The sequence below is a fragment of the Etheostoma cragini genome, chromosome 21 (genome assembly GCF_013103735.1).
Source record: "Etheostoma cragini isolate CJK2018 chromosome 21, CSU_Ecrag_1.0, whole genome shotgun sequence".
Taxonomy (NCBI): Eukaryota; Metazoa; Chordata; class Actinopteri; order Perciformes; family Percidae; genus Etheostoma; species Etheostoma cragini.
The window spans coordinates 11,271,469-11,284,902 of record NC_048427.1 but is presented as its reverse complement, the minus strand read 5'-3'; the positions used below and the strand labels follow the sequence as shown (position 1 = coordinate 11,284,902).

At 40.3% G+C, this 13,434-nt stretch overlaps 3 protein-coding genes across 4 annotated transcripts; 1 reads left to right on the top strand and 2 right to left on the bottom strand.

The window, feature by feature from the left end:
* Positions 1-257: 257 nt before the first annotated feature.
* On the bottom strand, positions 258-1,100 carry LOC117937128 (myeloid-associated differentiation marker-like protein 2). Its single transcript, XM_034860844.1, has one exon. The coding sequence runs from the start codon at positions 1,098-1,100 to the stop codon at positions 258-260; it is 843 nt and encodes a 280-aa protein (XP_034716735.1).
* On the top strand, positions 709-12,266 carry cog7 (component of oligomeric golgi complex 7). 2 transcript variants are annotated; one of them, XM_034860041.1, is made up of 18 exons: positions 709-725; positions 5,566-5,790; positions 6,593-6,741; positions 7,617-7,733; positions 7,949-8,117; positions 8,219-8,301; positions 8,426-8,548; positions 8,703-8,901; positions 8,989-9,116; positions 9,260-9,414; positions 9,574-9,690; positions 9,925-9,990; positions 10,158-10,344; positions 10,498-10,638; positions 10,816-10,899; positions 11,066-11,180; positions 11,317-11,460; positions 11,626-12,266. In XM_034860041.1, the coding sequence occupies exons 2-18, from the start codon at positions 5,625-5,627 to the stop codon at positions 11,790-11,792; spliced, it is 2,310 nt and encodes a 769-aa protein (XP_034715932.1). In that variant the 5' UTR covers positions 709-725; positions 5,566-5,624; the 3' UTR covers positions 11,793-12,266. The 2 variants fall into 2 exon arrangements, with proteins under 2 accessions (XP_034715932.1, XP_034715933.1); XM_034860042.1 differs by lacking the exon at positions 709-725 and having other exon boundaries at positions 5,271-5,790.
* LOC117936724 (myeloid-associated differentiation marker-like protein 2) lies at positions 2,081-3,743 on the bottom strand. Its single transcript, XM_034860070.1, has one exon. It carries the CDS (start codon positions 3,672-3,674, stop codon positions 2,772-2,774), a length of 903 nt encoding a protein of 300 aa, XP_034715961.1. The 5' UTR covers positions 3,675-3,743; the 3' UTR covers positions 2,081-2,771.
* Positions 12,267-13,434: the final 1,168 nt, after the last annotated feature.

Here is a 13,434-nt window from a genome sequence, read left to right as displayed (position 1 = left end):
GTTAATAGTTTTTGAGAATTAAGAACGCAAAAAGAACATGACACACATCCTTTTTCATATCATTGTCACCTGCTAACTTTAGGCGAGACTTACAAAGCAATATGATAATAATTCACAATATGCAAAATACAGTACATATAAACATCTACTGTTCATTGGCTATGTTACCAAAGAAGGAACTTCTCAAGAAATAAAACCACACAACAAGCAAATCCATGTTTTATCTTCATCTCTAAGCACATGTTGTGTATACACGTCTAGCAAGATTTAAAGGATAAAACCAGGTCCACCGTGTAGAAGACAATATTGACAATGGCTCCGATGATAACAGTATTCATGTCCACATAGGAACACTTCTGACAGATGTAAGGATTGTGCTTGTAGCGTTTGTAACCAAAGACAGACCAAAGAATGACAGCGAGCACGTACAACAGCACTGCCAGAGTGTTGAACACGAGCTCCATCACGCACAGCTTGAATGAGAGCAGACACTGCAGCAGCTTGAGCAGGTGAAGAACTATTATGACCACGGTGACCAGGAGGCAAACAGCAAACACAATGATGCTGCAAATCATCCCAAGAGGGCGATAGGCCCATTCACCATTTACAAAGTGGTCAGTGGCAGCAGTGAGAATAATACATGCTACAAAAGCCTCTGTTGTGCGGAGACCTCCTCTCGGGCTGGATAGGTAGCCGCTCGGAAACAGCTTTTTTTGCATTGCACCGTCAATGAGGAAGACAACGGTGGCAACCAGGGAGAAGAGGAAACACAGGATGTTGACGAAGCAGGAGAGGCAGACAAACACGGCGGCAAAGATGACTGTGGCTGAGGTGATCATCACAGCACACAGGCTGGTGAGCCCGCACGTCAGGTCAGCCCAGTTGGGGAGGAAAGCTGCCAGGAGGATGTGCCACATTTTGGCCTCCGCCACGGTTATGACCACGGGCACAGTAATGCAGAACACCCAGACAAACTCACACCAGACACCCCACGGACTCACCATCCTGCCTCTGCAGATGACAATGATGAAAGATACAGCGCTGAAGATTATTTCCAGGAGGCGCAAAATGCCCTGACAGCCCTTGAATGGGCCACACATGATGCTTAAATTGGGAACCCGAAATCTTGAAGAAAAAGTAAGAAGGAAATGTCTCTTCTGTTATACCAGTACTTTGCTAGGTGAACTAAGTGTGAACAATAATTCCTTCTACTGCTGCAGTTGGATCCTTTTAGTGAGGTAGAGCCACGTCTTGCCCACTATTCAAATTTCCAGATTCATGAATTGCTCAGTGTGTGTTCCATGATTGTCTGAAGCAGAAGGAGACTTGCTCTTGACCATTTCTAATACACAGTATGTTGTGTCAAATAGATACATGCATGCTGTATCTAGAGTTATTCTGCATGTCACTGCATGTCAATATTTAGTTTGTTGTTTATTTGGTAATTTATCCAGCTTGCAAAAATACATATTTTCCTTATTTAAGGGTTATCTTCTTATATTTCATTTCTGTTACCTTTGTCATATCAGGATCATATGCTTAAAAATAAACACATGTATTTTTTTACCATTACCAGATCAATGTAATTGTTTCAGTTTTAACTAGAGATGATCCGATACCGTGTTTTTCTTCCCGATACCAATTCTGATACCTGAACTTCCGTATCGGCCTATACTGAGCACTAAGCCGATACCCGTGTCATATATTTTAGTATTGTTTTAACATTAATATAAACAGTATACTACTATCCCTGTATGTATTTGATATGATTTTTAACATTGTTGTTGGTCTGGATCAGGTTAAACTCTCAAACAATAAATGCCACAGAACTTTCTTTGATAATGCAGTTTGACACCAGTGCATAAACTCCAGTACTTCCCAATACTGATAGCAGCATTTTAAGCAGTATTGGAGGCCAATACCAGTATCGGTATCGGAACATCTCTAGTTTTGACCTTAAATTAATGAGAAAACTGACTATTTAATATCTCCCTGTCTCTTTAGCATCCATATGTCTTATCTAATTAAAGGCCTTTTCATCTAGTATTGGAAGAAAAAAAAATAAGGTCACAAATATGAATTTCAAGAGCGTCACTTTATTTCCATCTTGGTATTCATCTGTTTGTTGCAAACAGATGCCAGAAAACAGGTGTGTTCATTCATGTGTAATCTCAATTTTAGATGTCATGCAACACAGCTTACATCTTTAAAAATTCATTGGCAGGGCCATATACAGTTCATATTTCACAGCAGCACATTAAGAAATATGAAAACAGACAGTGGAAAACCAATGAATAGAGCTGAATTGTAATTTTATGTTTTAATTATACATCCGACATTAAACTTTACATTGAACCATTAAAAAACTAGACAATACAATACTCAACAGATTAATGTTTGAGTTTAAAAAATGTAGACTACCTTTTAGGACTGGCGTTTTGAGTGGGATCAGAAATTGATGTTTAAAACTCCAATCCAGGATTGGTGTGCAGCCGCAGCGCTGTTTCTGCAACAGTAGCGGCTGTGTGTACTGCTACATGCGCTCAAATTTGGAAAATGTGACTTCAGGGCAGAAATGGCACAGTTCACCCACTTGAGACTAGGCTTTAGAAGCATCATTTAAAGTAAACCTCTAATCAGCTAGAAAACTTAACTCACATACCATTTTTTTTTTATGTTGAGCAGCATTAAACAGTACCAGAGTTTTTTTCATCTGTATGAGTCAGATTAACAAGTACAAGGGCTAAAAAAGGATGATAGGAAAGTCACCACTATGTGCGCTTAAAGTTACAGATACCAAGCAGGGTAAAAATGAGGTCCAGTGTGAAAAGAATGAGGTTCACATAGGTAAAAAATGCAACCATAAACTGTATGGCCCAGATACAGAAGCTGGGGGGACAGTCTTTGAGTCGAGGGTTGTTTCTGAACATAAAAATGGGCCACACAATAGCAGCAAATATGTACAGCACAACAGAGATCACCAGAAATATAAAAACAAATCTGTCCAGGTTAAAGGGCAAACAATTCTTCAGTTTCTTGAGGATGTTGGTAGCTATGATTAGAGGTAGGATGGGGAAAGGAATGACATATGCTATAATACACAAGATCAGAGCGGGCTTGTCTCTGTAACCGGTCAGTGATATGAAAATCATGCAGCTCACAAAGGCCTCCATGACCTTCCAGAATCCAGGCAGAGCAGCAAGGTAGCTCCCTTTCTTCTTGTCCAGGAATTTGTCCTTTACCACTTCAAGTGTGTAGACAAAGGCACACAAGAAAGCAAATATACTCACTATCCAGCCGTACAGACATTGCCATTTCAGGCAGGCATAGAAGTTGGCATAAGTAAGAGCAACAGAGACGGTCATGAGCGTAGAAGACATGGCCATCCCAGTGGTGAAGTCAGCCCAGTCCATGCAAAACAAATTGAGTATCACGTCGAGCTTGAACAACTCAATAATTGTGATGATGAGGGTCATGATGGGGCAGAACGCCCAGGTGAACATAGCATAATTCCAGTAGGTATGGGTGCTCCCTCCCCTGAAGGCACCCAAGACAAAGGTGACCACAGAAAGAATGATCTGGGCCATGTGCAGCCCGCCTCGGCCGGATAACAGAGTAGAAGGAGAAAACACAGCCTTGGACAATGTGTCCTTAATATCATCAATTATTCCCATGTCTTTAAATGAGCGGAGGAGCAATTAAAATGCCTGTTATGTTTGTCCTCGCAGGCGGCTGCTACAAACTGGTTGAGGTGTTTTTCTGTTGCTTTACTGCCTTCCAGCTCCACTTTCCATGTGGTCTGTTACTGCCTTTCAGGTTTGCATATTATTCACGAAGCCAACTGTGTGAGGTGATAAAAGTCTGCTGCTGCAGATATGAAATAAGCAAAATGAGTATTATGTAGACCAAAAGGCATCAGCGAGGACAAGACACAGCATCAACAGATCTGCTTTGGCTTCTTGACTAACTAAGTCACCTCTGCTGTTTGCCCATCAAATGCCATTTTACAAATAGGACAGTGGTGAAAGATCCTTACTCAAGTAGAAGTACTAATACCACACTGTAGAAAATACACTGTTACATCTAAAAATCCTGCATTGAAAATGTTACTTACATAAAAGTATGTAAGTAACATCAGGAAAATTTACTTAAAGTAGTAAAAAGAAAAGTACTCAATGCGGAAAAAAATTAAAATACTTCTGCCAATCAACTAAGTGTTTGTAGGTCTATGTATGGTTGGGTAGTTACATTTATAATAAAACATTGTATTTTATAAACTATATTTTGTGCCAAAATCTTAAAACTGTCAGATTAAAGTAGTGGAGTAAAATTTGCAATGTTTAGCTCTGAAATGTTGTGGACTAGAAGTAGAAAGGGGCATGAAAAGAAAAGACTCAAGTAAAGTAGAAATACCTCAAATTAGTTCCTTAGTACAGTACTTGAGTAAATGTACTCCGTTACATTCCACCATTTAAATAGGCCTATATAATTGTACTATGTACTATGTAAACTATGTCCCTTCCTTTAAGTCCAGACACTTTAAAATAAAAATAAAAATAAATACAAACTTTATAGTTCAGCTGTTTGCCCTCTTCCCCAGATCATCTGTAATATCATCTACAATGTACATCATTAAATACTACATTTAGTTTATTAATAGTTTTTTTTGCCCAAGCTTGTGAGAGGCACAAAATGTACTAGGTACCTTTGCTGTTTTTATTATTGCTGCAGATAATAGTCTAATAATTACACTTATATATTTATATTATATCTATCAAGACTGGTTTGTGTAAGTCGCTGGGTAACATTACATGAAGTTATTGTCAAACAAAATAATTAAATTTCCATTAAAATCATTATATGAAATAGAAAAAGTACATACCCTATGAACAGTTCTGTGTAGTGTTATGTTGGTATTCAATTTGGGTCACTGGACCACATTACATCGAAGTTATTGAAAAACTGCTATAATTTTCTACTAAAAATATTCATGTTAAATGCATGAATTACACAAAACAATAACATAAAATAATAATTAAAAAAGTAATATAATAAAAAAGCGTGCTATGTCAGACCAATTGGTATGTACATAATTGTCACTAGTATTGGCAAGTCAGCATGAAAGTTTCTGTTTCTATACGGATATACTTATTTGTGACACTGCTTCAAGCTTCAGCTTTATGTGTTCCCCCTTCTTATATCGTCATGTAAAAACACACACATATTCCCATATCGTTGATGAGCTGTGTATTCAGCTGGTCAGTTTGTTGAGCTGGCGCTCGTTTCTGGGGAAGGTAAACTGTAAGCACAAAGAGGAAGTTGTTGTCAAGTGTCGGTAGCACTGCTATGTGTTAGCATCAAACATTTAGAAATATGTCGTTACTTTTCTCCTTTTAAAGCCGTAAACATTTAAAAACAACTCTGGAGGAAGCCGTCGCCTTGTTGGAACTATATCTAGTTGTAATGATAATTTCATTTTCTTGGGCTATTTATTTTATATTCGTGTCGAAGCCATTGATTGGGAAACATTAGCTAGCTAACATTAGCTATGGGTCTCTGACACAGTAAAGATTTTACTAAACACTGCCCGGCTTCTTGCGCTTGTGAAGGAGTATAGAGGCCAAATGGATTTCTCCAAATTCCTGGACGATGACTTTGATGTGAAAGACTGGGTGAACGGCGCCTTCAAGGTGGTGCAGAAAGACGCGCCGGGGAAGGCAGACACACACGCAGCCACTCTGGTCATGAAATTACAGCTCTTCATCCAGGAAGTCAACAATGCCATTGAGGGTAAGTAAACAGGTCACGTTTTGCTTCAACGCCACGGTTACAGTCTGTAGAGTGTTAATGGTTTTTATGGTTAGGGTTCAACCATCTCTGTCTCTCTCTCTCTCTCTCTCTCTAATTTTTTTAGGTGCATGTATATATGTAGTGAGTTGTTTTCCTTGAAAACCTTGAGAAATAGTTTGTAATTTTGCAGCAATTCAGATTACATGATGATGTCATGAGACCTATCATCTGATAAATGGATAGGGAAATACAAAGGGAAAAAGTTAATTTAATTTGTAATTTCTGGGACAGCATTGTTTATGTGAGTCATTACACTTTGTGGGCATTTATTAGGCACACATAGCTAAACCTAATGCAGTCATGTGATGCATTGTCCCTTCATGTTTCATTGAAACGGTTTTATGATTCAACTAAGTAGTCATAATGGAGAATGGTATTTGTATGGTGACGTTGAACTGTATTGCACCCAAATTATAGAAACACCTGCCAGTTGAATCAATACCTCTCGAAAACAGAACAATACAACATTCACAATTGAAGGGTTGTTTCCAGGACTGTTTTATTAGATTACATTTGTTTTAACTGGGTGTACCTAATAAACTGTCAACTGCTTGTATGACATGGTATATACTTAACTTGAATTATGGTGACAATGAACAACAATTTTTTGCTGAGGACTGCATGTAATGACTTCAGGCAATTTCTCCTTAGAATGGCACCAAAAATCATTTAATGTTATAAAGGTTATACTATTCTTGTTAAGTCCTTCATTAACTGAAATACTTTTGTTTTTTATGTGTAGAGAGTAGTAATCAAGCCCTTCAAAATATGCCCAGAGTGCTTCGAGATGTGGAGGCTTTGAAACAGGAGGCTTCTTTCCTCAAGGAGCAAATGGTTCTGGTCAAGGAAGACATCAAGAAGTTTGAGCAGGACACTGTGCAGTCAATGCAGGTGTGCATTAGTTCAATTACTAGGGTTGCACGGTATTGATAAAATATGATATTGCAATATCAAGTATGAGTATTACGATATCATATCTATATTAATTTTGATTGTTTTTAAACTTAAAATTACAAAAGTTACGCTAAAACGCATTGTAACAATATTCATAGATTCATAACAATATAGTGCTCAGTGAGAGCAGGCTCTGGCTGGACCACAGCTCAGTCGTCAATGAAAACTATTCAATCGGTCTGACTCCAAACTCTGCCCGCATCGTCGTTTATAAAGTTGTGGGGTAGCTATCTGGGAGAAATAGGTGCGGGATGGGATTTATTACCGTTTGTAATATCTTTGGCAAAACAACACATTTTTTGCTGCAATTGGTGATTTCAGAATGTCTGTTAGCACCACTTTTTTTGTGGGATAGCATCATGCTCTCATGATGTGTTCCGTTTTGTTGTCTCCATCTATTTCTTCATTTACACTGTCACTCTGCCACGCAGTCAACGAACGGGACCCATCGCTCCACAAAATTAAAAAACATTGCGTACTTAATGTACATAACGATATTGCGGCACCAATATTAAGTTGATAAGTCATGCACCCATAATCATTACTACCATACAGTGGTTGGCTGCTGGTCTTTCAAAGAGAGGAAGCTCAATTTTGGCCTAAATCATAAAAATTGTCTATATAAATTATAATAACATATATGCATACATTTACATGTACATATACATTTTCTATTACAATTGAACATTTAGTGTTTACTGAATGTTATAGGCACTTTAATAGTCAGAGCCTGACAGTGGCATAACATATACAGGGTGCTCTCAGGATAGTTCTAGGTATGACTTTTATATTGTGTGGTTCCTGCTCACCAGGTCCTGGTGGAGATAGATCAAGTGAAGAGCCGCATGCAGGTGGCAGCTGACGCTCTGCAGGAGGCGGACAAATGGAGCACACTGAGTGCAGACATTGAGGAGACCTTTAAAACACAGGTATACATGCAATACACCACCACAGGATTCCTGAATGTTCGAGAAATAGTTCCAATTGAGGTGTACGAGACACCAAGGCAATGGCCCCTTACAGACTTGAGCATTTTTCTAGGCAGCTGAGTTAAACTGATTCAGTTTAGTTCAAAAATATTCAAAGAAATGACATTAGAATATTTGCATTATCATCATCTTAGATATGTTCTCTTTTTTTTCAGGACTTTGCTGTGATTTCCTCAAAGCTGACCAGCATGCAGAACAGTCTGGCCATGTTGGTGGACACACCAGACTACTCTGAAAAGTGTGTCCACTTGGAGGCTCTCAAGAACAGACTGGAGGCCCTGGCCAGCCCACAAATAGTAGCAACTTTTAATTCCATGTCTATAGGTAAGAACCTTTTCATATTAATTCCAACTTCAATTTCTTTGTTTTCCGTACTTCACTTACAGTGGTAAACCTACAGAAGGTTTCCCATGTTTTCTTTGCAGACCAAGCCAAGCTGTTTGTTAAAGTCTTCACAGAGATAGACAGAATGCCACAGCTCTTTGCCTACTACTACAAGTGTCACAAGGTCGGTGCCGCAGCTCTCCCTTACCTCAATAAGCCATCACAAAATCGTATTCTCGTATGTTTTACCTGTTTGGAATGCTCCAATGTACATTTGTGAGTGACTGAGTCTGTTTTGGCTTCTCCAGGGCCAGTTGGTGAGCATTTGGCAGGATCTCTCTCAGAGCGAGCTCAGTCTGAATCAGCAGCTGTCCGAATTCTATGACACTTTGCTCTCCTCTTGGCACTCTCAACTACAGTGGAGCAGCCAGGTGAGACACACCACAGACCCAAGACCGATCCAATAATGGTAACCTACGATTGGAAAGGGCTGGATAGTGATCAGTAATTTAAAACAAAAAACATGTCAAGTCAGTCAGAAAGCTCTTTTAATGTTTGCACATCACCTACTGTAACATGTAACAGGTATTCAAGAACCCGTATGAGGTGGTGACAGTGTTGCTGATCCAAACTCTTGGTGCCATGGTCCCATCCATCCCAGTGTGTCTCAGCACACTCATGGAGCGGACTGCCCAAGAGCAGCGCCTCGATACACTGCTCGAACTCCATCACACCACGTCCACCTTCGGACACAGCCTGGAGGCCGCCATGCTGCCCCACCTGGGTCTGTGCATTGACCAAACATGACGGTAGAGACTTCAGGTGTGGGTGGAGTTAGGCCCTCATGTTCTGTCTTGTGTTTCCTCCCCAGGTGAGAATAATCTGCTGAAGGTGAATGAGCTGGTCTCTGCGCTGTACGACCCCTACAACCCTTATCAGCTGCAGTATGGAGCTCTGGAGGAAGCTCACCTCCTTATCCAGATCAGTGCTGTACCTTTGGTTAGAGGCGCACACACACGTACACACACTAATAGATTTATTAGAACCTTGCCACAACTTTCTGATTCCCTTCCTACTTGGTTTTTATTTCCTGTGTTTGAGCTGCCCCTTGTTTAAAACTCTACATTCTCTTCTGTCTTTAGGAGCACGGGGAGGTAATTGATTGTGTGGAAGAGTTGAGCCACTCGGTTGGCAAGTTGTTTGGCATGGCCAGCTCCGCTGTGGACCGCTGTGTCAAACTGAGTGATGGACTGGCCGTGTGTGGCCTCCTCAACGCCCTCAAAGCCCTCTTCACCAAGTAAATAAATGTCCTTTATTGAAGTAATAGTCATGGCCCATATAATATACTTATCTTTATTAATAGAAACAATTTAGCCAATTCTTTTTTTTTCTATTTACTATTTGTAGACATTTGATTTGATTTCTGTAGCCAGCTTTAACATTGTGCTTGTTCTAGGTATGTGTCTGACTTCTCTACAACACTGCAGTCAGTCAGGAAGAAGTGTAAACTGGAAGATACGCCAAGTTCATCTGTTTTCCAGGAGGACTGGACAGCCTTCCAGAACTCTGTCAGGTGAATGTTTTTTAGATTTTAGTGCACAGGAGAGATTTTTGTAATGCTCGTTGGACCGAGGACCTCTCACGTAGGCAACGATGGAGAAACCTGGCGGAGGATGATTGGGAGGAATAGCCTGAGCCTAAACTTGAGCGGTGCTTTGTTGTTGGACTTCTGTGATTGGCCTTAACAAACATCATGTGCAGGCATAGGGCCAAAATGGATGAACAGTTTTATGTTTTGATTTTGCAGGATCATTGCCACTTGTGGAGAACTGCTTAGACAATGTGGAGCCTTTGAGCAGCAGCTGTCAAACAAGTAAGAGAGATGTTTATACTTTATATTTCATTGTTTTCTAGTCGTTTCACACTAAACCATTCCCTTTTGACATGGAAGTAACTCATGGAGCACTCTATTGACGAGGAACGACCTCAGATTTAAAGGAATTGTGTTTGTTGTCTGAATACAATCACTGCTTCCCATAGGATCCTGGCTACTGCAGGTAAGTACTTGTCAGAGTCATATAGCCCACGCAGCCTGGCGGGCATCCAGGAGGCCAGCTCCACAGAGAGGAAGAGCACCACCAAGAACCCCTGGCAGGAATACAACTACCTCCAGAGAGGAAATATGGCTGAATACAACAGCCTGATGGAAGTCCTCTTCTCCCTAAAGGTATGGAGCAGGGCTTGGCGTCGGAACAAGAATAGATTTTGTTGATGTCCTATGAAGAGATCTGACACTTGTTCTACTGATGCATGTTATCAGGTGGTTTATAAAGGACCCTCTGCAGCTGTTAATATGCATCCCTTTCCCGTTATCTTTCAGGAGAAGGGCACAGGTAACTCCAGCCTTTTAGCAAAGCCCAGAGCAGCTCTGATCAGACTCAACCAGCAGGCCAACCAGCTGGCCTTCGACTCTGTCTTCCTGCAAATCAAACACCAGCTCTGCCTCATCTCCAAGATGGAGGTGATTCAGTGTCAAGTTACTACATGATTTGATTTGAAATAAGAATAAGCACGATATGAGTGCATCGCTGAGAGCTTTTGGACTGCCTTTCCTCATGTGCATTTAAGTGTTGGATGTACTGTGTCTACTTTAATTTCAATTCGTACTGTTTGCTTCCTGCTACTTGATTGTTTTCAGAGACAAGAGGCCCCCGGTTTTGGAGAGAGCTACACGGAGGACTTGCCTACTTTCAGCCTGTCGCCGCAAGAATACATTACAAATGTTAGTCAGGTTTGGCTTGTATATACATCATGACAATCAATGAATTACAATTGATTCAAATGGGCAGTGCAGATAAATACAAAAAACAACAGGACTTTCCACATAAGATGAAGTCAAACTAGCAGTCTTATTGTACATATTCCCATTTTATTGTTGTCCCTTCCAGATAGGGCAGTACCTGATGTCTCTGCCTCTCCACCTGGAGCCATTTGTGACTCAGGAGGACCCGGCACTAGAGATGGCCCTACATGCTGGGAAGCTGCCTTTCCCTCCAGAGCAAGGTTTCTCAATCTAACACTCCACGTATTTAAATTTTGGTAGTATTCAGGGCAAACGATGATGGAAGCAGGATAATACACCCAGAGATACACAAAGTAACATCCAAGACATTGAAACATCCCCTTCCTTCTGTCTAAGGTGATGACCTTCCCGAGCTGGACAACACTGCAGACTACTGGCTGGGCTCCATTGCTCGGGCAACCATGCAGACCTACTGTGATGCCATTCTGCTCATTCCCCATCTGAGCATCCATTCCACTAAACAGCTGGCCACGGATATCGGTACAGTAACCACAATGCTGCTGGACGGACACACATGCAGCTATAAATTACTAATGATGGCTAAGCACAGCAATAACATTATTAAGGCTCACAAGGAGCAATTCAATGAAACGTGACTCCCAGTTGAGCTAATGTGTACTGATGACTCCTGTTCCTCCTCTACAGACTATCTGAGCAATGTGATGGACGCTCTGGGCCTGCAGCCCTCCCGCACCCTGCAGCACATCGTCACCCTGCTGAGGGCCAAGCCAGAAGACTACAGACAGACCGCCAAACTGCTGCCTCGTCGGCTGGCCTCCACCATCGCTGCTGTCCGATGCATCGACTACTGACGCCGAGGGAGGGACAGATGGACAGTGGCTCTCAGAGCGGCACCTGGGACTCGCAGGCATGTCTGAAAACTACGAAGAATGTGATATAGCAATAGTAACAGATTTACATGTTACTGTCCTTTAAATCTCACATTAGCTGCTCCAGCATTTTAAGATTATAGTCCTGTCCATTTACAATAGCATTTATGGGAATGTTAACAGGGTGGTTCAGACTTTTTATTACTGATTATTGTTGACTTAAATGTGTCATTGAATGATCAACGGGGATAATGCCTTCAAGTCAAAGCATCTTGACAGTAGATATTTTATTTCAGAATTTTTTGTTTTTCTTATGCATCTAGACTAGAGGAACTAACAACATGTTCATCAGGGGATTTGTGAGTGCATTTGAAAATCTATATGACTGATATATTTGTTAATTATTTGTCATACTAATATAATTACTCTGTGCTATTATATTAAGGTAATATTTCAGGTATAGCTGCATTGTTTTCTGTTAAATGAGCTTGACATTCAGCAGTTAACTTCAAAATGAAGGTGGGTGCTCTCTCTCTCTCTCTCTCTCTCTCTCTCTCTCTCTCTCTCTCTCTCTCTCTCTCTCTCTCTCTCTCTCTTCCTCTCTCTTTCTGGTTGCAGTCTGGGCTGGATAATGGAATATTCCATGCAGTATCATGTAAATCTCTACATAAAACATTGACATAAAATTAAAATGGTGCCTTTTGTGTTACTTTTGCTTAATCTATTTTTATTGCACTATAAAATAGGGGGTTGAATAAGTTTGTAATATAATCAGTCTAGTTAAATAAATGTATAGCCTTTTTTTGCTAAATCCTTTTGTAATCCCACATTGGTCCAAATGCGTGTGTCCAATAACTCAGAAATGCCACGTGTTAGCCTCTTTTACTTTACTGATGTTAAATGTATTTCACACCTTCAAGTCATGAAAATGGGCATGTCTGTCACAGCCAACTGTCTAAGGAATAAATGCAGAAATAGAAGACTTTACTGTAACAAGGGTCTGTTATGATTTGGGAAGTGTAAAACTTTTTTTTCCCCACTATTTTAAACTGCTATAACATTAGTGTTGATTAGTTTATTTAAATAAACAATGTTCTGATAATTGATTTAATCATTTAAGTAATCTCTAGAGCTAAAATGACAATTTCCTAGTTCCAGCTTTTCCAATGTTGTTTTTTTTCAGTCTTTGTGAAGTTTGAATATATTTTGGATTTCTAAACTGTTAGTCCGACTAAAACAATTTTAATATGTCACGTTGGCCTTCAGGCCACTTTTCATCGTGTTAAATGTTAAAAAATCAGCAGGTTGATGAATAATAAAAACTTAGTTATAAGAAATCAGTTGAATTTAGAAATTACCAACAGATTGAAAACGACATGTTTTGCGGGGACAACAGCAACTTGATATGGCTGAAAGAGATTTTACATAACTATAATTCCACTCGTTGCAATACCCTTAAATGGACACCAACACTTTGACTAACGGTAACCTTTGTCCCTCTGGTTTTGCAGATCCTAAATGTATCAGATAAATGCCCAATTTATTTTCTGTGAATGACGTGATAATATGTCCATGCTGTCCAGAGACGCGGATGTAGCATCACCGAGCATCACATGCCGCTGTA

Excerpts from the sequence above, each read along its gene's own strand:
- LOC117936724 (XM_034860070.1), bottom strand. The coding sequence starts at position 3,674 with ATGGGAATAATTGATGATATTAAGGACACATTGTCCAAGGCTGTGTTT.
- LOC117937128 (XM_034860844.1), bottom strand. The coding sequence starts at position 1,100 with ATGTGTGGCCCATTCAAGGGCTGTCAGGGCATTTTGCGCCTCCTGGAA.
- cog7 (XM_034860041.1), top strand. The coding sequence starts at position 5,625 with ATGGATTTCTCCAAATTCCTGGACGATGACTTTGATGTGAAAGACTGG. Across the intron at positions 7,734-7,948 it reads AGGAGACCTTTAAAACACAG|GACTTTGCTGTGATTTCCTC; the intron begins GTATACATGCAA and ends CTTTTTTTTCAG. Across the intron at positions 8,902-8,988 it reads CGCCATGCTGCCCCACCTGG|GTGAGAATAATCTGCTGAAG; the intron begins GTCTGTGCATTG and ends TTTCCTCCCCAG.